This window comes from Elgaria multicarinata, chromosome 2, assembly GCF_023053635.1.
Source record: "Elgaria multicarinata webbii isolate HBS135686 ecotype San Diego chromosome 2, rElgMul1.1.pri, whole genome shotgun sequence".
NCBI classification, from domain to species: domain Eukaryota; kingdom Metazoa; phylum Chordata; class Lepidosauria; order Squamata; family Anguidae; genus Elgaria; species Elgaria multicarinata.
This window is the reverse complement of record NC_086172.1, coordinates 48083110-48107816: the sequence shown is the minus strand read 5'-3', so window position 1 is coordinate 48107816 and position 24707 is coordinate 48083110. Positions and strand designations below refer to the sequence as shown.

The following is a 24707-nucleotide window of genomic DNA, read 5'->3' as shown; positions in this document are numbered from 1 at the left end:
TATTTCATTAAATCACAATTTTATGAAGAATTCAAATAAAACTGTCTTGGATTAACTCTACTTCAAATCAAAATTGTTACACTAGTACAAACACTTTTTTTGTCCTGTCCTGTTTTCCAGCAGGATATTCAAGCAAAGATAAATAGCTCAGCAAAAGTGTTCCATTATAATCTCCAATTTTTTCTCAGCACTGCCATGAGAGTCATCTTTAATTTACATTTTTGCATGCTTTTCTTTCACCTGTTTGTAATTTTACTATATCATTTTCAGTTCTTGTAATTTAGGAAGAACATTTGCAGTTCAGTACTTGTAATTTAGGAAGAACATCTGTCATCCACAGTGTCCAGAATTTCTCCATGTTGTGTCATCTATATCAAAAAATCTTCTTCTTACTTTTTAGCAGCATAATAACCAATCATGAGAGAACACCATCGACTGTCTTTCCTGTTGAGTATCAAGCTTCCCTCAGCTGAAACAGGGGTGTGGTATCCTGGGGGGGCCTTCAAACTACACTTGCGTGTTTGGTGAGACCAACCTGCATCATCCCTGTTCTGGCTCCATAGCCAAGTAGATGAGTCAAGAAGGTCCCCAAAGGCAAACCTCTGGCTTGCCAATCACCATAAAGGTGACAGAGTGCTCACCATCACTGTTCTGCCTTCCCAAAATTCATTCCATAAAAGAAACCGATTTAGCTACCTGGCTGGTTGCAGTGAAGCCTTTCATGAGCACAAAGCCTCTTCCATGAGTAGAAGAGCTTTTGTGACAGTACAAGATCCTGGAATGAGAATTGAGAACCGAAATCCAATGCAGTGTTTCTCTTAGTGCAAAGGCATCAAGGTCTCAAGGCACATGTTTGCATGAAGCCTTCTGCTAACTCTTGCACAATAATTTGCAGAACAGCACCACCACCAGAATTTCTTCTGCGCAGGCATCTCTGAATTCAATTCAAAATCTAACCAGACCAAAAGAACATGTAATATCCAATTCAAAGCACTATCCAGCCTCAGTCATAATAACCTATTGTGTATATCCCAAACTCTGTAATTTATTTTGTTCTGTAAAACAGATGGAGTAAAACTTCAAAACATTCATAAATCACCTGATCACCTTAAAAGGTTTTTCACAATTTCAAAATCTCAAGACAAAACATATTCTCATTTTAGTTTAGTATTAAAAATAACTTTAACAAAAAGTAAATACATACTATATTATTTTTTGTATCTTGGCATACATAGCATAACAAAGATATCTTACTTATAAAGATTTCTCCCTCCAGGTTTACTTTCAAATTCATTACTGATAAAGTATCTGTGAAACAAGAAAACAATTTATTAATTAATTTGTAAATCTAATTAATCATAATTCTGATTAAAAAATGCTTAAGGTGACATACAAAAAGTAAAATTATTCAAACACACAAGGAAATTTAAAGGAAGGGTATAAAATCAACTAGCATAGGTAGCATACCATAACAATACTATAACACTATACCATAACCATCCATAACAATACTATTGTAAGCCTATGAGGCAGGGCCTTGCTATTTACTGTTTTACTCTGTACAGCACCATGTACATTGATGGTGCTATATAAATAAATAAATAAATAAATAAATAAATAAATAATAATAATAATAATAATAATAATAATAATAATAATAATAATAATATAACACTATACCATAACCATCCATAACAATACTATATGACTAACTGAATTGGAAAATTTACAATTTAAAAGGTTATTATTTACCATGGTTAACATAATGGCACCAGAAAAGAAGGGGTTGTACCAAAACTCAGAAAGAATGTTGCAAGCAAACCCAAAAACCCTGCACTAATTAATTAATAATTTCAAATACATATCACTGAACACATTTCACTAATTTATCTATTGTGTCTTTGAATTATTATTATTAACATCATCAAACTGTATACTTTTAATGTCCACTGTTTTTTTTAAACTTTTGTAAACCGCGCAGAGAGCTTCGGCTATGGGGCAGTATATAAATCTAATAAATAAATAAATAAACTGTGCAATGCCTAGAAAATTTATGAGATGTTTAATAAATAAATACATCTCCATCAAGAGTTTTCATTCAACTGTCTTGACACATCTCTTTATAGATCTCCTATCAAAAGAAAATGTAGCATATGTCTAAGCAGTATTGTACAATTGAAGATCAACTACTTGTTTAAGATCAATGGCGGGCTATGATCAGTGTGCAGTGCACTTTGAGGATATGATAGCTCAGATCTGTCACGACTTGAACACCACTGCCAATGCAAACCACATGGTAGAGGCGTCCAATGCACCATCTTGTTCAGTTCTATGGAATGAGTTTCAGTTATTGAGGTCTGACCATGTGAACAGAGTGCTTGAATCTGTCCATCCAACTACCTGTACTCTTAATACCTGCCCATCATGGCTGATTACAGCCAGTAGATCTGTCCTGAGGACCTGGGTCTAGGAAGTGATCAACGCTTCCTTGAGGGATGGTAGACCTAAAGCAGACGGTGGTTTGGCTCTCCAGAAGAAGCGAAGGGCTAGAAGGTGGCCAGGGTTTCCCAAATGGCCATGCCCCCTTCCCCTGGCCCCACTCTCTTTCCCCCAACCACTGATCATTTGGTGGTTTCCTGTTTTGTGAGGAATTCTGCCCCATTCTAAAAGTTTAAAGTGCATTTCCAAAGGCTTAATTACTTAGTTATGACTGACTCCACAACGTGGTGCTGGGGGACAGTTGTTCTGCCTCAAAGAGACTCCAGTGTGCTGTCCCTCAGGGCTCTATCTTGTCCCCTATGTTGTTGTTGTTTTAATATATATAGAAACCACTGGGAGAGATTTTCCAAAGGCATGGAGTGAGGTGTCATTGCAGATGACACTTGGTTCTGTCTCTGGTTTTCATCAAATGCAGGTGAGGCAGTGAACCAGTCAGTGCTTGGACTCAGTAAAGGGCTGGAAGAGGGCAAATAAACGGAGATTCAATCCAAGAAGATGAAGGTTCTGGTAGTAGGTAGGTCATCTATTCCGTTAAGTGTCATTTAAGCTGCTCTAAATGGGGTTGCATTCACCCAGAAGGAGCAGGTTCCTAATCTGGATGTGCTCTGTCACTTGAGGCCCATGTGGCCTTTGTTGCACAAAGTGCCTTTTATGAGCTTTGGCCAATCTATTAGTCATGATCATATCTGGATGGAGATGGCCTTGCTACAATTATCGATGCACTAGTAACTTCCTGTCTGGATTACAGCAATGCAATGTACATGCGGCTACCTTTGAAGACAGTTCAGAAACGTCCATTATTGCAGAACAGATCAGTGAGGCTGCTTACTGGAGCTGTTCATTTTGAACATATCAGTACTGTATTAACTGCACTGATAGCCAGTCAGTTCCTGGGACTGATTCCAAGTACTAGTACTAATTTTTAAAGTCTTAAATGGCTCAGGACCAGTCACATGCCTTCTCCTATAAGTTTCTGTGCAATTGCTCATCTCATCTTCAGAGACTTTTCTCTAGATGCTGCTGCCCATAATTGCGTGGCAAGTGATTACCATGAAATGCCCCAACATCTGTAGAAGGGCTTTCCCAAGGAGAACCACTTGCCATATTCATTATATACATTTAGACATCAAGCTAAGACCTCCCTCTTCTGGCAGGCATTGAATCCATAATTTTTGGTTTTTATATTATTTGTTTTACTGCTGGCTCTTTAATATTTTTAATAATATTTTTATATTTTCATTTGTTGTATTATTGTTGTTTTGGTTATTTTATTGTTGCTTTGTGTTTTTATGGCTGTAAACCACCTGCAGATCATTTGTCAGTTGGGCAATATATAAATCTAACAAATAAATAAATAAATAAATAAATAAGAAATCCCGAGTTTTAAAACCAGAGGCAAAGCAGTTTCTTCTTCTAAATGAAGAAACAACTAACCAATTGTGATGGATTGCTATGGCAGCCTTCCATACGCCAATAGACTAAGATACTCACAGATAGTCATTTGTTACAGCAGCAATGTTGATTACCTCCCATTTCCCACTTGTAATAGGTGTCATCTCCTAAAATATAAAGTAAGGGCAGATAAAAGGTGAGTAAGTATCTCCATGATACAAGAACAAAAATCTGCAATGTATATTTGACTTACTTGTGCACTGTTAATGTAATGGATGTGCTTATATCCATTTTTGTCACTGATGATTTTGTAGTAGGTAATATTGTCAGATGCAAAATAAGGCTCTGAAGGCTGAAACTGAAAAACAAAACCGACATGTTGATAGAAGATAACGGTCACTATAAGTTTTGCCAATGCTTTCAATATTCAGCTTCACAGGCTGATGATACTTATATCTAGAATCTCAGGAAAATACAGCCACCGCAATACCTTTGTAACTCAGGTTGGGGGGGAATCTAGTTTTATTCATCAAGGGGCATAATATTGCTATTATTTTAAAGAACAAACAGAACAAAAATGAGACAAAAATTAAGTTTATTATAGATATACACAATTTTACTTTTGTTTCTCAAATTATTCTGATAGTGATTTTTCCAAGGTACTTCATAATGAGGCTACCCAGAGAATATTTATCGGCTTGCAGGGACTTTGCACTATAGGTGTAATATAGGCTGAACTGGAATAGGGTAGTATTGCCTTTCAACAGGCCATTGAACCATTTGTTACCAGCTCTGTGGTTATATTTATTTGATGGTCCAGAAGCCTCTGCGGGTTACCGCATTGTTGGATGCATGTGCAAACTGTTTCATGATGAAACCCTTATCTAACCACACACACACACCCCTAGAGAAACCAGATGATTTGGTTGAGCACTGATCAGCAATTTTGCAGCTGTTTAGCAACAGCAGGAATAAAACAGCTGAAATCCAAGAAGTTCAGCTTTGGTGGCTTACAAAATGGTCTGCAGAAAAGTGTATGAAGCAGGAGGAACAGAGGTAAGGAAGTCCTATTAGGACAAATTTAATTGATTCTTATAATCAGAAGCACATCTCTTTAAAATCCCCTTTCATTTCTCTTTGTCTTCTAACTGACAATATATATGTAAGATCTTCTACAGATACTTGTAACAATGTTGGCTTTACCTGTTGGCTCTGATCCTGCCCTCTATCGGTTCTGGCCCCAACTGATTTTTGCTATGAGTCAACAAACTTTTATTTAAAAAATGGTTCCCAACACCTGTGCTACAGAATAATCATATGTAGCTGTAGTTTATTGATGAGACTGTAACAGAGTACATCCCGAAAATGAAAAAAGAAGAATAAATTTTCACCCTCTTGCTAGTTTATAGTTTACTCACACTCCATTTTTTCACTATCCTTTTGCATAACTGTTCATAAAATATGCAGTCTGCTTTACTGAGACTTTATGGTGAAGAACTAAAATGTGTTAGCTGTAAGGTCTTCACTTCCTGATCAAATTTGACAGCAGGTGGGATTATCTCCCATCTTTGTAGATTTTTTTTATCCCTGCTGCTTCCTTTTTCACACTCGAAAGCTCTCTTTGGGGAGGTGGGGGCAGAATGTAAAAAGACACAGCTTGTAAAGGAAAGGGGGAAAGGTATCTCATCCATTTGACATCTTGCCATGCAATTGTCTCATTTTTTCCAGAAAGAGAAACTGGACAGTAAGCACCACAAAAGTGGTAACTTGATTATAACTCTTATTAGAAGAGTGACATATTGATCTGGTTTGCAAGTAATGGCAACCCAGAGTACAGTTGAATTAACCCACAATGGGTGCTCATGTCATGTAAACTGCCCCAGAGTCTAGTTTGTCACATATGAACCAGGCCACTGGGAAAGTTTTGTGGTCTTAATTATTTTGAATGCGTTTCTCACTGACCTGCTTTGCACATAACACTAACCCCATTGTTTACTTAACTCACAGGTTGTTGAATTCCAGGTTGTTACCATGTGCGAACTCAGCTGTGCTAACAACCCAGGAAGAGAACCCATGGTTTGTTGTTGGTTTGCGAACTTTAGGTTGTTCAACTATGGGTTGTCATTATGTGTGAACCTAGAACTGTGGGTGTTCATGGGTTGTTTTGCCAGACTACAAAGGCAGCAGGCAAGAGTGGTAAAACAAACTAACAACCACACTGCATGCCAGTCCTACAATGCAACAAAGGCCTTTGGGATACAGGACGGGAACGAACAAAGGAGGAGGGAAAGAAACAATGCAGAGATTGAGGAAAACAAACTGTTTGTTCAGTCATCTGACAGACAAACTCTGGTAGGGCAATAAATTACAGGTTAGTATTACATGTGAACCAGGTCACTATAGATTTACCTAATCTCACAGAAGATAGATGATCAAATATTTAGTAAAGGAAGCTTAAACAATGTCTACTCAAAAGACCTAATAAGTTCAATGAGACTTACCAAAAAATAAATGTGTACATACACATGCATCCCACCCCCCTCCACACACACACACACACACACCTCTGCTTTTAACTCTGCCAGAGTTCTGGAGCCATGTTTACATAATAAATGAAGAGTTGCCACCTGATTTTCATAACCCTTTGGCAGTTAGAACTTTAATGTTGTTAAAGAGGTGGGGGAGCAGCTGAAAAAGCTGTAGAAAGCCGCTAGCAGGGAACAATCAAGTATATCTTTCCCCCATTGCAAAAGACCTCTTCCCAATTTGCAATAGAAAGAGTGCCCATGAGGCTAATGTTACACATGACTGCTGTGGAGTTGGTCTAGAAAAGTGCTTTATAAATAAATGCACAATACTTACTCTTCCAATCCAACCAGTTTTACTTTCTTGAATAAGCTGTTTTTCCTGAAAGGGGGAGAGAGAGAGAGAGAGAGAGAGAGAGAGATCCCCATAGTTATAGTGGACTTCTTCCAATCAGTTCTGCTTTGTCCCCTCCCCAGGACAATGCAATTATTATTTTTTGTCAATGGATTCCTAGTTAAGCTTGACAATCCTTTTAATACCTCTGGGCATTGCCAAATTGGGTTAGAGTAGTCACAGATTGTGAGGACTGTAAAATTTTGTATCCTTCTGAGCCACTGCAAACAGATTCTCTCATCGGTCACCCATGTTACAACACTCAGGTAGTGATCCCTGAAAAGAAAAAGAGGGTGCTAGGGATCTATGTACAACATAAGCACAAACATTTGAATTCCAAAACCTGGTAGTTATCATTTATATTTCACTGAACATTCAAGGTGCTATAGCAGTTGCAATATCTGCTACATTGATTTAATGCTGTGACATGACGAACTTCATAAAGTAAGGAACTACAGATCTTGATCACATTTATAAGATTTTTTTTTCACTGTAGTCAAACTTCTGGCAGAAAATGCAAGCCACTTCCTAGATTAAAACCAGCTTGTAGTTTCAGCAGCCCCCCACCCCCGATCATGATAAAGAATAATACTCAGTTACAGGGGTCCTAGAACACTAAGAGAGCACACCTGCTTGCAAGCGATTCCCCATTCTTTCCAAGGAGAGGGGCAGCTTTGCGTGTGAAGAGCTGCCTACTACACTCAAAATGAATGAAGGAACCCAGATGTACACCAATTGTGCACTGCAATGTGCCAAATCAAGTTTGCAACAGGGAGACCGCATTAATACTTAGGTATTTACAGAATTTGCCTGTATAAAATGAGTAATTTGTATTCAACATATCTGATCTCCACAAATCTCACTTGCTGGTCTGTAACTAGCACACACCATCCATCGGTACTCCAGATGAGGACAAATGCAGGGTTAGCAGAGGTAGGATAATTCATACAACCCAATACCAATGGTGCAAAAATTCTCTCATGCCTTGTTATCCCTGCTCCCCCACCTGTTTAACAACATTAAAGTTATAACCGACAAAGGGTTATGAAAATCAAGTGCCAACTCTTCATATATCTCTATCACAGTGCGAATTCTCAAATGTTTCATGCAGTCTGTTAAGAGTTAATAAACATGCACATGATTAAAGCAAAGGATGCTAAAAAACATTGCATTTTCCTTCTTGCACGTGTAAATGCTAGTTTAAGTGTTTTGTGAAATGCAGCCCTAGAAAATCTTGAGTGCAGATTAAGATTTATTTCCACTTGTTGAAATATATATGCTGAAATTCCTGTTACAGTAAATCACTATTTATGGGGAAATTCTTGTGACAAAATTATGGCACCATTATAAGAAATTATAGGATCATAATATGTGTGTATTTGCTATAGTATTAATAAATACATGAAACATAATTGCAGCCTTGCTATAGTATTAATGAATACATATATGAAGCATAATTCCATTTTAACACACACTGAAAAGTGAAGTCTTGTTATGTTTCAATAAATCAACTCGCTACTTATTACTCTTGACAGCATTTAACTTTATCAAAAGCAAAACTTATTACAATATTTGGACTTACGATGATGTTATATTAGATGGTGCAAGAATTTCAGTGGGAGTGACTTTGGTAAAAGATTGGGTATTCACAACAAATAGCTTTATAGTTGGATTTGCAGCACCTGCCTGGAGAAAATTAAGACATTTGATATCATGATAAAGCCTGTACGAGTGGCAGTGATCATTATTAAAGCACAATAAACTTCAAGTAATGGTTCTTTGAAACTCAACATGAAATATAAGAAAGAAAAATATGTATCATCAACGATAGACTGTGCGAAATATAAAAGAAACATACAGGCCCCTTGGCAATAATTTGCAAAGCCAGCACTTAACATTATCCATTAATAAATATTATACTTTGCCAAATCACACACATTTCTAGGACTTGACTTCTGGAATCAATGAACATTCCACCAACAGAATCAGCTATCACAAAACGAAAATGCCAAACAGCTTGAAATCCAAGAGACTATTCTGTTGCTTTGTTTCACTGTTTTCTCTTTTCCCCCCTCAATGGGGAAAGGGAAAATATGTCTAGGTGAATAAGACAGAGATAGAAAGACTGACAGACACTTTAAACCATGGCTTTAACCACGGTCGTTAAGCCAGAAAGCCAGGCTGTGTTCAGAAGGCACCTTAAACTATGGCTTTAACTATGGTTAATAAAGCAAAAAGCCTTATTCACTGTGGTTAAAGCCATGGTTTAAGGTGTCTTCTGAATAGGTCCTATATGTTTTCTGACTCTCTCTCTCTCTTAAACACACACACCTTATATTCGCTAGATAATTTCCATTTTCATGATTTCATTAGATAGTGAACTTCCACTTAGGTCATTTTACTCTAGCTGTTCCACAAGCACATTGGTGATAAACTAAGTATTCTAATTATTATTATTATTATTTATTTATATAGCACCATCAATGTACATGGTGCTGTACAGATTACACAGTAAATAGCAAGACCCTGCCACATAGGCTTACAATTAGTGAGTTCTTTTTATTTCTTTAATGATTTTGTTATATTATTATATATGTCTTCATTCATTTCCTTAATTTTTAAACTTTATTTCAAAATAAAATAAAAATTTCATGGAGGAGAAAAAAGAAAAGCTGTAGTTGTGTTTACTTCAACTTTCTCTAGTATACGCACACATAACACCATCAACATTTGTCCGCAGAAATTCCAGCCATAGCCTACATCTATCATAAGCAAATATGCCTAGTAGTTCCAGTGGAGATGTAGGACAAGGATGATGATGATGATATTGAACTAACAAAAAACATTAATGTGCTATCCACTATATGGATATTAGAATTGGGAATTGGAGCAGGGAGAGAATTAAATTCCCTTTCTAACAACCCCTGGTTTCCTGTGGCTGCTATTTACATACAAAACATGCCTGTGAATTGCATTCCTACAGTTAATTCATGGCTGTTTTGGCTGGGAGAGACAGAAACAGAATTTCAAGGCAAGGAACTTGCACAAGTAAATGCACAGTCCAGAAGGGCAAGGTTTTTATTAAGAATGTTAATATCCTTAATTACAAATAATCTGAATTACAAACCAATCATATTTATGTCCAGGAAGAGGCTCATAACTTGAGTAACATCACAACTTTGCTCTATACAAACATAACAGAAGGAGGTAGGTCTTTATCCCCAGATTTTTCTGTTCAGCCTAGCATTAAATTTTCTTCTCTAAAAAAAACACGACTTGAAAGTGCATTCCTGTGGGCTACACATTAATGCATGTTTACATTTGCATCTGTGTTTTGTTTTGCATCCCCTCTTCCCCCTCCCCCATTAAGCCAATCCAGATTGGTATTGCAGCATTGGTGGAACAAATTTAAACTTCCCTTCCCCACCTTCCTAGGTAACTGGTTCCATTGTCGTACTGCTCTAACAGTCAGGAAGTTTTTCCAGATGTCCAGCCGGAATTTGGCTTCCTGTAACTTGAGCCCATTATTCTGTGTCCTGCACTCTGGGATGATTGAGAAGAGATCCTGGAGCATGTTCAGAGGAGGGCAATGAGGATGATTAGGGGTCTGGAAACAAAGCCCCGTGAAGAGAGACTGAAACAACTGGGCATGTTTAGCCTGGAGAAGAGAAGATTGAGGGGAGACATGATAGCACTCTTCAACTACTTAAAAGGTTGTCACACACAGGAGGACCAGGATCTCTTCTCAATCATCCCAGAGTGCAGGACACGGAATAATGGGCTCAAGTTACAGGAAGCCAGATTCCGGCTGAACATCAGGAAAAACTTCCTGACTGTTAGAGCAGTACAACAATGGAACCAGTTACCTAGGGAGGTTGTGGGCTCTCCCACACTAGAGGCATTCAAGAGGTAGCTGGACAACCATCTGTCAGGTAGGCTTTAGGGCGGATTCCTGCATTGAGCAGGGGGTTCGACTCGATTCTTTGTTGTAGTCCAACTAAAGCTCCCTCAAACTGTTATTTGGCTTGTGAAGGAAATTGCCCCTGGTGCCAATAGCAATTAATGCATTTTATATTAATTAAAATTGTTGTATTTTAATGGTCTTTTCTTTGTAAACCACCTTAGAGGGTTTTTTTAAAAAAAAAGTATGGTAAATAGTATATAAATCTATTAAATAATAAATAATATTTTCCTCTCAGGGCAAGCAGCAGCTTTAGGAGTGAGAAGTGATTTTCATCTGGACCATAAGAAAAAGAAGGAGGGCTCAAATGAAAATATGCATATCAAGTAGCATGTAGTTTGGTTCTGCAAAGGTTAATTTCACTGGATTATCTGAAGCTCAGAAAGAACTTGCAGTTATGTCAAACACTCTCAGTCATGCAATCCTGAATACTGTACAGAGGAACATGATGTAAGTTATGAGCTTCTTCCTGGACATAAATATGCTTGGTTTGTAATTCATATACCACAGTGCTGTCTAACATTCCTCAGCTCTTTAAGTAAGAGGGATGCCTGCCATAGAAATCCTATGGGAAAGAGGATGTTTTCCTTCTTCCAATGATCATCCAAATGCATTTCAATAAACCATTTCAGAAACTTAAAAATCCGAAAGTCTTAAACATTACACTTATTTCCTGTTTCCCTAGAGATAATAGAATATTTCAATGCTGCCAGATGCTATTGACTTAAGTCACAGTAATCACAGCAAGCTGTTGAGGAGACACAGACAATATTTTCGTTAGCAGCAACTGATTAAATGTGACTATATTCTAATCAAAGTGCTCAGCAACTATGTTTAATAAATAACACAGACCTTAGGATATGGGATTCTAATGGTCCTTGGATATTGCAGCACATCATCCGAATAAAATGAATACTCAATAACTGGAACTTCGGTATCGTTAGTCTCTGCATATGCTAAAAACCTGCCATTTGGAGACCACCACAGAGCAGAATGGGTGCCAAACATTTCCTCTGAAAGAGATGCAAATGTGTTCTTTTGAAGCAATAGTTGCTAAATTGGCTTCTACTTTTGAAACATTGTTCTTATTAATCTCTATATAATTTCACATGGAAGCATAGCTACTACCATTCAGATTACTTGCAACCAATACAATAGCTGAAATCTCAAAAACACCTTTTTAGGGAAATATGATGCTACAAAATCTGGCTTCAATAATGAATGCAAATTATAGCAGTCTTAATTTACCATGGATTTTGACATTATGACCAATTGTTTCTTTTGTAGTTTATAAAATCTCCAAATTAATCCCCCCTAACAAGACAGAGTCAAATGGAAAGAAACCAATATTAGAGTCCCAACTATAAAAAGTAAGCCAGGCATTTTAATACATAAATGGGATGGATGGATGGATGGATGGATGGATGGATAGATAGATAGATAGATAGATAGATAGATAGATAGATAGGCGCACACACACACTATTCAGCAAGGCCCAAATTACATGAGAAAGCTGGAACAGCCCCATTTTAAAAGTTAAAGGGGTGGGCAGGTAAGAGATGTTGGACCCTCCCTCTATCTTGCACTTGCCACCTTCCCGTGGTCTCCTCCCCTTCCCCAACACTTTTCTTTTTCAATTACATTCATTTTAGGAATGAGCTATGAGAAAATGGCATCATGGAACTCAGTGCGGAGAGGTAAGCCAGGGCCAGAGGCAGATTTAGCATCCCCTTCCTATATACTCCCTTTGCTCTTTAAATCAGACATCCTACACTTCACATTTGACTGGGACAAACCCACATTTTAAATACTCATATCCACTACTATATATGTAGCTTGGGCCTGAGAGATAATACATTATTATTGTTTACAATTATGCTAAGCAACTGTACTCAGCATTCACCTGATTCAGCATTTGTCAATACAAGTAAACAGGCACATCAGATTTTCACTGAATATTTTATGTCCAAAAGATGAACACGCAGAAGTAAGAATATTTGTGTAACTATAATTCACATTTATTTATTTATTTTATAACATTTATATACTGCCCCATAGCCGAAGCTTTCTGGGTGATTTACAAAGATTAAATTAAAAAGACTGAACATAAAAAATCAATATACAAAATTTAAAAACATAAAAAGGTTAACATTTAAAACAAATTTTAAACACTCAGCCAGGCCAAAGCTATTGGAGTTAGTTAAAACTCAGCATATGCTATTGAACACCTGGGAGAAAAGGAAAGTCTTAACCTGAAGCCAAAAAGATAACAATGTTGGCACAAGGCGGGCCTCATCCGGGAGATAGTTCCATAATTTGTGGACCACCACAGAAAAGGCCCTCTCCCTTGTTGCCGTCCTCCGAGTTTCCCTCGGAGTAGGCACCCAGAGGAGGGCCTTAGATGTTGAACATAGTGTATGGGTAGGTTCATGTCAGAAGAGGCATTCTGTCAGGTATTGTTGTCTGAAGCTGTGTAAGGCTTTATAGGTTAAAACCATCACCTTGAATCGGACTCGGAAACATACAGGCAGCCAATGCAAGCGGGCCAGAGTCGGTCTGGATAGTCTACTGGATATTCGGTCTGGATATTCTACTGGATATTCTGTCTGGATATTCTACTGTATTATCTGAGGTGGCCTCATATAATTATGTCTTTTTAAGGCCACAAACACTGGTTGTATCCCTAGGACTTGCATATGGGAGGGACATATCACTCTTTTATATGAAGGGAAATAAGTCTACATGGAGATTTCCCATTTTCAATCATGCAGGGTACATTTGCCTTACTGGCAATAGCAAGGAAGGAATTCCAGTCAAGATATAACTTGGTGAATGCATTAGAACCAGTGGATTACATACAGTCATTGTGCAAAATAAAAGATATAGTTTCATTTCAAATGAATCTTCAAATTATGGTTTGGAGGATTGTGAATAGATGATGTCAAGCTTTGGGCTTGTATGCACCCCTCCGTACCTCTTTCATGTGTGTGGTGAATTGATTAGAAACTTACACTTCTAATCTGAGAGAAAACATATTTTTCTGTTTCATCCAAGCCTGACACCTGCAATAAATCCAAGATACCAAACAAGGTTCAAATTGTGGTTTGGGATCTTAGTTTATTATAAAGCATAGTTTGCCACAAATTGGAAACAAAAGCTTCTAATCTTTTCCCTTATGTATGTAGGAGGGAGGAAAGGAGTGGAGATAGTGTGTGAAGCTGAGGCTCACCAGAGTTCATTTTCATTAGGCCAAACCAAAATTGCATCTGAGTGCAGCCACTATCTATTAAAATTACTATAAGGATTCCATATTAGGTGGGAATACTGTTTATTTTTCTATGACACTCACCTTCATAGACCCAATCTGCTAATCCATTAAAAATTTTGTTTTCTTCTCCATTGTTGGTGATCTGTACACTGGGGCTATTAGGTGTTACTTTCACATAAACGTTGTTATGCCAAACATAAGCCTGCAATAAACAAAATATTAAAATACTTACTATCACGTAATGCTAATTTTGTAGACCTTTATATTTGTATCCAAACTGCACCAACCAATCTGCACAACCATGCTGATGGGAAATGATGGAAGTTGTAGTCCCAAGACACGTTGAAGGCAATAGGTTCGGGAAGGCTAATTTATATCAACCAAATGGCTTTTTCTTTCATTTGACACATCAACAACAAACTGGAGATTTTCTCTGTGCTGACTACTACATTCAAGGTTCTTTTAACTCACCACTATCTACTTCTGCTGAACAATCAACAGGCACTATCAGCTATGATAACCCATTTGGAGAGGAACAGGAAGGGGTGGCTAAATCATTTTCATCAACTCTTAAAAGATGTTCTACTGACTAAACATGTGAAAAATAATAAAAAGCATAATAACATGTACATAGCATATATCTTGGGACATAAAGGGTTAGGTATGAACTAGGACCTGAAATATAATTTTAAAATATCTCTGAAAACATATAAAGGTACATCGGTGATACCCTGCAATCAATGGGAATATTTCTATTAACTTCAATACGAATAAGGTCCTGCAACAAAATACTGTTATGTGGAATGTTTCTGTATAGGGTTTTAGATATATTACATTCCACCTCTCACTGGGTTGTCAGCTTTTGCCCCTTGTCAATATTCCATGCCATTGGATCCTCAATGGAGGTGTTTTGTATGCACCCCCTTAGGGTTTATTTCCTAAAGAATTTTTTTAGTATCTGCAAACCTCACAGTTAGCCCAAGTCTGCTGCTACCTCTCTCCTTGCGAGGACGGTCCAGTATTAGCTATATAAGCTTGAGCATGGGAAGACCCAATAAAGGTATCAGAAAGAATGATGGTATGGATTGGACTGCATGACTTTCACTAACCAGTTTATGACCAACAGGTGACCAGGATATGTATTGGATATCCTTAGGAAGTTGGTTTTCAGTTACTAAGGTCCTAGAGAGAAAAAACAGAAAGAAAAAAGTCAACATAAAATGACGCATATTGTAATTATGACACTTTGATAAGACAGTAGAGCTACTGACCTATTATCCAGATCATACATGTGGTATGACGCATTGTACGAATGTCTCCACACCTGAAAGAGAAATGTTTGCATATAAAGTAAAACACCAAGATGAGCTATATGGATACATCAAGCTGGTATTTTTTTAAGGCACCCTTCCCCAACCTGGTGCCCTCCACATGTTTTGGACTACAAACATCTAGAAGGCATTACTGACCATTGGCCATACTGGCTGAAGCTGATGGGACTTGGTCTAAAACACATGAAGGGTGCTAGGTTGTGGACGGCTACTGTAACGTCATGGGAACATGTGCGTGGCCGTGGCCATGGCCATACAAAACCCAAACAGACTAGTCAAGTTTGGACATAAAATCACACCATGATTTAAAATGACATCAACAAGCCTTAGGCTCATGCGGTCCCCATGCCCTTGGCATGGGAACAATGAGATCAAAAGATTTGACTTCTGTTTTTACGTAACTGCATTTAGCATGACATCTGAACCCTACACTGTGGTTACTACAAACAATAGTAGCCTTCCCCAACCTAGTGTGCTCGAGATGTTTTGAACTACAACACCCATCATACCTCACCATTGGCTCTGCTGGCTAGGGCTGATGGAGTTGCAGTCCAACATCATTTGGAGGGCCACAAGTTGCCAACTCCTGTCCTAAACAGTTAAGAGTAACCACTATTTTATGAGTTTAACACCAGATAGTTAAAAATGATTTCCTCCTCATGGGCTGTTCCAGGGGAAAGGAAAGGAGGGGGCGGGTGCACAAGCTCCCAAGGTTCATTCATATAACATAAACTACAGTTGAGGCTAGTGTATGTGTGGATTACCTTTCACACTCAAAGTAAACAAATATTTTCCTTCTGAGTGAAACTACTCGCAAAGTTTTTACCACACCTTGATTAACATTTGATAGGGATGCCCAGATAAAATGGCTTTGTTGCATGGAGTGCCTGTTGGCCATCTCTGCTGACACAACCATGCCTCCACAAGGAAAATGAAGTCTTGTCTTTAAAGTATCCTCTCTAGATTTCACTAGTGTAGTGCAGCCTTCCTCAACCTGGTGCCTGCCAGATGTGTGGGACTACAACTCCCAGCTGGCTGGGGCATTCTGGGAGTTGTAGTCCAACACATCTCGAGGGTGCAAAGTTGGGGAAGGCTGTTCTACTGGAAAACAGGTGCTTACATGATGATGGGCATTTCATACAAGTAAAAACATGTTTAAATTATTATGCATATTCAATTAAATCATTTGGGGGAGGCAGAGACTGATTAAGCCTGCAGGTTCATGACCACCAAGTAGACTTTCTCCTTCACCATAATATTTAAACCCTTGTAGATTTATGGCCCCTCCCTTAGGGTAGCATATTATCTAGAACAACAATCCGGAAATAACAATTCACTATGACATATGCAGATTTTAACGTAGCAAGAAATATGGGACTTCAGAAACCTATTCTCTCTAATACTTCTAACATAAAGAACTTTCATGATGGAATATAATCAAGCCCTGTGGCAATCTGTCCAGATTTCCCTTTGCTAAGACTAAATAATTGTTATGCAGAATGGATTACAGGCTCCAAGGGGGCAGATGGATGGTAGCAGAGAGCCGGAAATGTAGATAAGCAATGTCCTTCAGTCTGAGGGGACCAGATTTTCTGAAGGACTGCCCATATGCTAAGATCTACCTTAGGGTGTTTCTCAAGTGTCTACTATTCAGATAAGTAAGATTTGGACCACCTTCTCAGTGGTGGCCTAAATTTTTGGAACTCCCTTCCAATAGACCTACACCTTGCTCCTTCAACTCTGGCATTTTGGTGAGCCATGATGATCTTTCTCTTCAAAGTGGAATTTGACTGATTTCTTACGTTGGCAGAATAGCTTCATAAGGTAATTTTGACACATCCTGTTCTGATGTGCTCACCTATGACTTGTACCTTCTCTCTCAATTTTTCACAATGTCATTGTGGGAGGGTAACAATCTAAAAAGCAGCTTAAAATACTTTAATTTTTTAAAAACAAAAACACCAGTCCCTGGAATTTGCGTTCTTTCTCCACAACCCTCTGCACCCCATGCCCAATCCTTTCTTTAGCTTGACTGGGAAGTCATCAGATGTTTGACACAGGTAGTCCTACTGCTAAGCTTATGGCTGGAAAGCTTCCATCATTTATTTCCTTCAAGTGTCTTTCTTAGCTGTTTTACTGCCAACCTATTATTGGGAGAATTTATTATTTATTTATTTATCGTATTTTTACCCTGCTGCTCAGCCAAAAAAGGCTCTCCGAGCGGCTTATAATTCATTAGCAAAGAAGACAGTCCATGACCTCAGGCTTACAATCTAAAAAAGACATGACACACAAGGAAAAGGAGTTGGGGAAGGAAGTGGGAAAAAGAAAGAGAGAGAGAGAGTTTAAGACCAGCAACAAGGCTGATGGCATTGTCCTGCTCCCGTATAGGAGTGGCGTCAAACTGGAGCAGGCCCTGATGTTTCTTCTGCCTGCTCCTGTCCCCTTGCTCTTTCTTCTTCTCCACAGGGTCAAGATGTCAGTTAGCCCTGTGGGAGGGGGAGAGTCCAACTGGAGCAGGCCTTGATGCTTCCTCTGCCTGCTCCTGTCCCTGTGCTCTTTCCATAGTCTGATATTTCTCAGGCCTCTTGCTTCAGGGCCAAGTTTCCAACTATTCTCTCTTTCCAGCTGCCACTGAGCCAGCATTCCTCCTCTCCTGACCATATCCCAACTCAGGCAAGGTCCCACACCTTGCCAGAATAAGACACCTGGAATGCTTCAGAGCATAGTAACACTTTCCCCTTGTGTCAGCACCATAGCTCTAATTTGATTACTAGCAACCATTTGTAGGAAAGTGAACTTTTTAAAAACAGAAGAAGATCCAATTATGGATCTTCCATTGTCATGTCTAGTTAGCATTCCGTTCATAATTGATTGGAAAAGTTAACGTGACATACATCTTTTTAAGGGCCGAAATCATATTTATTAATAAACTCAAAGTCTTAATCAAAGCCTGTTGTTTTCCACTTGTTTCCATGCCAAGAAAATAATATTCTTGCACAATCTTAAGGATCTTGAACAATTCAAATGTTCTTTCTGTTATGAAAATACATATTCCTAAAAGTGGTGGAATCGTATTTGAAACCATGTGTTTCACATGGTTGGAAAAGGTGGATGGTGCTTCTGAGTCCTACTTGATCTTTCCTCACATAATCCCTTTGCTCTGAGCACAGTCCGCATTGCCCATATCTCTCCAGATATTTGCAAAATACAAAAATTAAAATTAAGCATATCAATCCTATGTCTACTTGGATGCAAAGCCCAATTTATTGCTATAGGGCTCTACTTCCAAGATAAAAATGTGTAACTAGAAAAAAAAGCAAGTGTTTGCATAATTTAGTTCCCCCCCCCCCCAAATTTATTAATAAATTGCTTTGCTGATAATATTGAGAAGGGCTGTTTCTAATGTGGGGAGAGGTGTCAATTTTTGGAGTTTTATGGTTCGGAATACTACTAGCTGTGTCTCTGATCATTCTGATTACCTAGACTTGTTGGCAATAATTAAGAATATCATTGTCTAGAAATGCTTCAAAGCGTCACCCAACAGGCAAAACGTAACAGAATACTTTATCTTAAAATTTTGCACTAAAATACAGCACTATTGTATTATAGATGAGGTGGTAAACAGGTTAAACAGCTTTGAAACTGCCTGGACCAGTCATTCAAAAGCCAGGAAGATGAGTCAGAAACCAGCCCAAAGCAAGTCTAGTTAAGTAATATCATTGTGGTATAATGGACAATGCTTCATGTGCAACTTGGTCCAAAGCACAATAGCCTAAAAGCATTTCTCCAAGCCAGTCTACCAAAATGCTAGTATTTTAGAGAACCTAAACCTTTTCTGTGGATAACTGGAAGAGAAAATTAGAATCTCATTGGTACCTTCTGATAACGGTATCGCAGAAGAGCATATTTTCGGTCAGGTGACAATATTGCCTCAGAGGTATTATAAGTTTCCTGTTAACATAATAAAAAAGGTGTTAGAAAACATAAACATTCTGAAGGGAAGCAAAATGCTCAACCTACAACTTTCTTGAGGAGCTGATACATGCAACATTAATAAGAACTTACTAATGTGCTATTTTCTAAGACTTTATACTCTGTTCCATCATCAGCATTGATGAGAAAGATGTTATTCTGTCTAGTGTGAAGATACTGATGTCCTAAGGGGAAGAAAAAAGGAAGCCATTCAGTAATAAAACACCAAAAATCATGTAATTATTTATTCTGTTTGACATCGTATAGTAAATATGTATAACATCTAGTAATTCAAAAGTCATAAACAGTGCTTAGTTTCTAAATTGGTTTTCATTTCACTATACAATAGAAGTGATAGCTGGAGCTATTCTTGCTGAATGGTTGTTCATCAAGTGGAATTCAGGATATTGTAGTTGCAGGGGAAAGAGACTTGACCAGATATGAGTTGACCAGATATGTGGAAATGTTATTTATGTATTTATTTGTGATATTTATATATCACTAAATATAATAAAACCCCAAAGTGGTTCACATATAAAATATTAAAATCACATTTAAAATACAATATTGAAAACACATCATTAAAACAATTCCGATTACAATAAAAGCAATAAAATGAGCAATAAGATGGAGCAGCATGATTAATTTAATTACATCTCAGGGAAAGCCTGTCTTGAACAAGCACATTTTAAGGAGGTGTTTGAAAGATCCTCCATTTTCTGCTTCCTGGACAGCATAGGAGAGGGTTTTCTAAAGGGTGGGAACAGCTACCAAAGAGGCCGCCAGTGAGGTATTGCATTGCAACATTCTATTAGTTTTGGAATGACCAGCAAGACCTCCTCTGATGATCTGAACAGTTGACTGGGTATATAAGAGAAGGCAATCTGCTAGGTATCCTGGTCTCAAATTGTTTAGGTTTTTTTATGACAACAACATAACCTTGTAAGCGGTTCAATAGCTAATAGGCAGCCAGTGCAGTTCTTTTAACACAAATGTTATGTGAACATAGCTGGGTGTCCACACAAGCACCATAGCTGCTGCATACTGCATTAGTTGCAGTTTCCAAACCATGCACAAGGGCAGCCCTACATAGAGTGCAATGTAGTAGTCAAATCATAAGATTACCAGTTCATGGATCACCATGGCTAGGCTGTCCCTATCCAGGAACAGGCCTAGTTGGCAAACCAACCAAAGTTGGTAATGGGTGCTCCGGGCCACCAAGATCACATGGGTCTTTAGTGGCAAAGATGAATCTAGGAGCACTCCCAAACTATGTACCTGCTCCTTCAAAGGGAGTGCAACCCCATCCGGAACAGGCAAAAAGCCCAATTCACAGAATTGGGAATTGTCAGCCTTATCAGGATTCAGCTTCTGTTTACTCATCCAAACCATAACTGCATCCAGGCATTGATTCAGAATGTGCATGGCCTCTCCCAAATCAGATGTCACAGAGAAATAGATCTAGGTTCCATTAGCATATTGGTGACACCTTGCCCCACATCTCCCCATGGTTTCATATAAAATTTAAATAATATTGGGGACAGGATAGTTCCCTGTGGCATCCATGAGACAGAGGTGCACTAACCCAGCACTATTCTCTGGAACCAACCCCACAACTATGAGTTGAACCACTGTAGAACAGTGCCTCCAACTCCCAACTCACAGAGGTAGTCCAGGTGAATACCATGGCCAATGCTATCAAAAGCTGCTGAGAGATCAAGAAGAAGTAACAGCATCACGCTCTCCCTGTCCGTCTCCTGAAGAAGGTCATCTATCAGGGCAACTAAAGCTGATTCCATCCCCAAACCAGGCCTGAATCCAGACTGGAATGGATCCAGAATGCATCAGTTTCATTCAAGAGTACCTGCAGCTGCCTCCACTCTCTCAAGCACCTTAGTCAGGATTGGGGTGTTTGTGACCAGTGTGATAGTTCGCATAGAACTCTGGATCCAGGGAGGGTTTTTTCATGAGTGGTCACACTACTGCCTCCTTCAAGGCAGTATGGAACACCCCATCACCCAATAAAGCATTCATCTAGGGATGGTGCAGGCCTGGAAACTTGCATAAATGGCTGCATTACATCCACCATTTGCACAAATGGAACTTTATAAAAAAAGGCTGAGCCATCATTTTTATGCTAAATGATGGTTCAACGAGGGATCAGGCAGCTGTGCCCTGCTTGCCTGCGGACCATGTAGCGAGCAGGGTCAGGTGGCTGGTGGGGGTGCAGTGCAACCCAGACTAGGGTGAGTTCCCTATATTCACCACTCTGCTTATTGATCTGGTCCATCATGCAGATGCAAGTGTCTTGTCCACATCACCGGGCTCCAAAAACTGAAATTGATCCCAAGAAACAGGATAAGACAATGCACCGCATCAATAGTGGTGTTCAAGTCAGCATTAAGGTGAGCAATTTTATCCTCAAATTGTCTTGCAAACTCATAACAGTGGGCCTCCAAGAGCTCCTGTACTGGGTACACTGGGTTTGATGAACACAAACCCTGAACCACTTGGAAAAGCTAAGGTGGACAGCTACTCATGGATACTATGGAGGTGGCAAAGCGAGTCTTCTTTGTTGCCTTCACCTTCACACAGGAGGCGCGATTCCACACTGTTACATGTGCTCGATTGCCTTCATGATGAGTCTTATGCCACTTACACTCCAGCCATACTCTGACCTTTTTCACTGTGCAGAGCTCTCCAGTAAATGAGGGAGACTTCTGAGTGCCACAGTGCCAAAAAGGGCACTCAGGAAGATATACATGTACAGAAAGAGAGAACTCAGAGAGGCTGGTTTACTGAACAGCTGCCACTATTACAAGGCATTAGTAAGAGGCGAAACAAGGATCAATCATCCTAAAACCCCTCCTAGCTTAGATTAACTTTTTGTATACCTAGCAGTGCCAGTGCTTGGTTAGGCATATCTGTACTGTGTTCTAATGGTAAGCTAGACCTACCTTATCATCCAGGACGGAGAAGGGAAGATCTCGCATTTACACATGAGGCGCGATGACCTCAGGAAGAGAGGCATCACGCCCACCATTTTTTTAAAGGAGAAGCAGCGTACGAATGCTCATGCGCTGAAGGTAAGTGGATTTTTTAATTTAATTTAGTTTCCCCGCTCCCCCCACCTCAACTCTGAGGAGCGCTATGCCCCATGCGTGGCTCCTCGCTCCGCGGCAATGGGCCACACGTTCTGCAGTCTCGGGCTCAGCTCAGGACTGCGAAAAAAGCAGGTCCAAAGGGGAGGGCTCTATTCCGGGGCAAGGGAGGGATGATCTCTCCCTGATCCCGAGATCCCCTGTGTGTCATGTAGATGCACAGGGACAATCCTGGGGTTCGCTCCATGATAAAGCCCAGTCTAGCTAAGGCTGTAGTCAACATAATGATTGAAGAAGGATGCATGTCTCTGAACACAAGGTAAGCAAACATCTGGAAGCTATGACTGACAAGGATCCTAAGCACTTATTTACTGTCTATTTTGGATTCTTGTGTTTGTGTGTGAGTGAGTGATGTGAGCTGCCCTAATCTAAAGTGCTCCAGAAATGCATCTTTTTTTTACCTGAAACCCACTGCAAGTTGTACAATTTGTATTGGAATGTATCACTCAAATAATCCTGTAGAGTAAATGTCGCTCGGGTGTCAGGAGTACCTGTCAACAAAAGGGGGAAAATAAAACCAAGATTATATACAGCTCAATCTCTCAGTGGTTCACAATATTAAATAGTGTTAAAAACACAACATTAAAACATAGAATTGAAAACACTTCCAACTACAGTAAAAATAAATAAATCAAAGAGCAGTAAAATAGAGTGACAAAATTAATTTACTTATAGTCCAGGGAAATCCTGGGTGAACAAGTGTGATTTGAGGAGGCATTTAAAAGATGTCACACTTTCTGACTCCTGGTCTGCATGGGGGAGGGTTTTCCAGATGGTGGATGCCACTACAGAGAAGGCCCTTCGTCTGGTTACTTCATGATGACATTCCGTTCATTTTGGAATAACCAACAAGGCCTCTTCTGATGATCTTAAAGGTTGCCTAGGTATGTGCTAGGTATCCTGGTCCCAAGTTGTTCAGGGCATTTTCCCTTCTACCCCACTCCTCCTTTTGCAGGAAATAAAAATCATTTGGGTGAGGAGTCAGTAGAGAAAAAAAAAGTGGAGTCTGAAAGTGGTGTCACACACACACCTCAAAATGTCCATGCACTAATAGATATAATTATATTTTACTTTCCAAGATGTGGGCTCACACTATGCATTTAGCACTTGTAATTTTCTCTTTTTATATATACTATGTCATCAACTCATTGTACTATGAGTGAGGAATGCTTTGATGGTTAATTCTGAGCAGGGAAGCAAGAACTGTCTTAGCAAGTGCATCTAAAATATAGTCTTCACTCTCTGTGAAAACAGAAGTGTAACTCACACAAATATGTGACCAAGTGTTCCAAAAGCCACATTTTTTTTACCATGTGGAACTCTACTCTCAAGCAGGGCACTGAGTTCTACAAACTGTATTTGCAAAATATGTATTTCCAATTACTCATCTTCTAGTTTTCAGGGAGAGATGAGGCCATAACCAAAAAAAAGGAGACAGCTGCAACAACTGTAGGTTCCTGAAGTGTTTCAAGAAAAATCTTTATCAACACTGCTCTGGATTATTTCTCCTTTTCTTCATCCAAGGAATACTCAGGAACTTACAATGAGTGCAGCTGTCTCCTTTTTTTAGTTTTGGGCCACAGCTAGACCTAAGGTTTATCCTGGAATCATCCAGGGTTCGCCCCTGCCTGAGCACTGGATCCCCTGTGAGTCACCTAGATGAACAGGTTTGACCTCTGGACGATCCAGGGATAAACCTTAGGTCTAGCTATGGCCTTGGTCATCAGCATTACTGCTGTGTTTTGATCCCTATTGGTGTTTTTGTCAGAGAGAGATCTGGCTCCTACCATGCACCTAAGCTGCTATCAGTTGGGGTTGACAGCTGCAAGGATCAATGCTTCATTGGTCTGACTCAGTTGTTGCGTTCAAATGATTGCAGGGTAAAAGAACTCATTGTGGATTCTTTTCCTGCCTCCATATATGCCAGTCATGCGATTGCAATTTTCATAATTACCCACAATGCAGCACAGGTTGCTGTGTCATTGAAACCCAGCACTGCCTTTTCACTCATCCCGTAACCCTACTGCAAATCATGGGCTGTAGAGTTTGGACAACACGGAAGCCTGTAGTGCATTGCAGTTAATTATGTAAACTGGGGTCATGCAATTGGCACATGCAGGAGCACAGAAAGAATCCACGATGGGTGGATGAACCTGGTGAGTAACTGGGTTCACATGATAACCCACACTCAGTGGTTGAGT

General features: G+C 39.3%; 2 protein-coding genes across 2 annotated transcripts in view; one reads left to right on the top strand and one right to left on the bottom strand.

Moving 5' to 3' along the window:
• Positions 1–24707, bottom strand: part of DPP4 (dipeptidyl peptidase 4) — a 66006-nt gene that overhangs the window by 30112 nt on the left and 11187 nt on the right. The window contains exons 3-15 of the mRNA XM_063116478.1: positions 22908–22997; positions 19439–19530; positions 19250–19324; positions 15311–15363; positions 15149–15221; positions 14121–14241; positions 11624–11784; positions 8393–8496; positions 6957–7086; positions 6754–6798; positions 4145–4249; positions 3991–4058; positions 1255–1308 (exon numbers count right to left, since the gene is read on the bottom strand). Of these exons, the coding sequence (XP_062972548.1) occupies positions 1255–1308; positions 3991–4058; positions 4145–4249; positions 6754–6798; positions 6957–7086; positions 8393–8496; positions 11624–11784; positions 14121–14241; positions 15149–15221; positions 15311–15363; positions 19250–19324; positions 19439–19530; positions 22908–22997 (1171 nt within the window). The remainder of the gene's footprint in view (positions 1–1254; positions 1309–3990; positions 4059–4144; positions 4250–6753; positions 6799–6956; positions 7087–8392; positions 8497–11623; positions 11785–14120; positions 14242–15148; positions 15222–15310; positions 15364–19249; positions 19325–19438; positions 19531–22907; positions 22998–24707) is intronic.
• GCA (grancalcin) overlaps positions 10169–24707 on the top strand; it is a 216414-nt gene continuing 201875 nt past the window's right edge. Inside the window, exon 1 of the mRNA XM_063116488.1 lies at positions 10169–10175. The gene's annotated coding sequence lies outside the window, so the exon portion shown is untranslated. The remainder of the gene's footprint in view (positions 10176–24707) is intronic.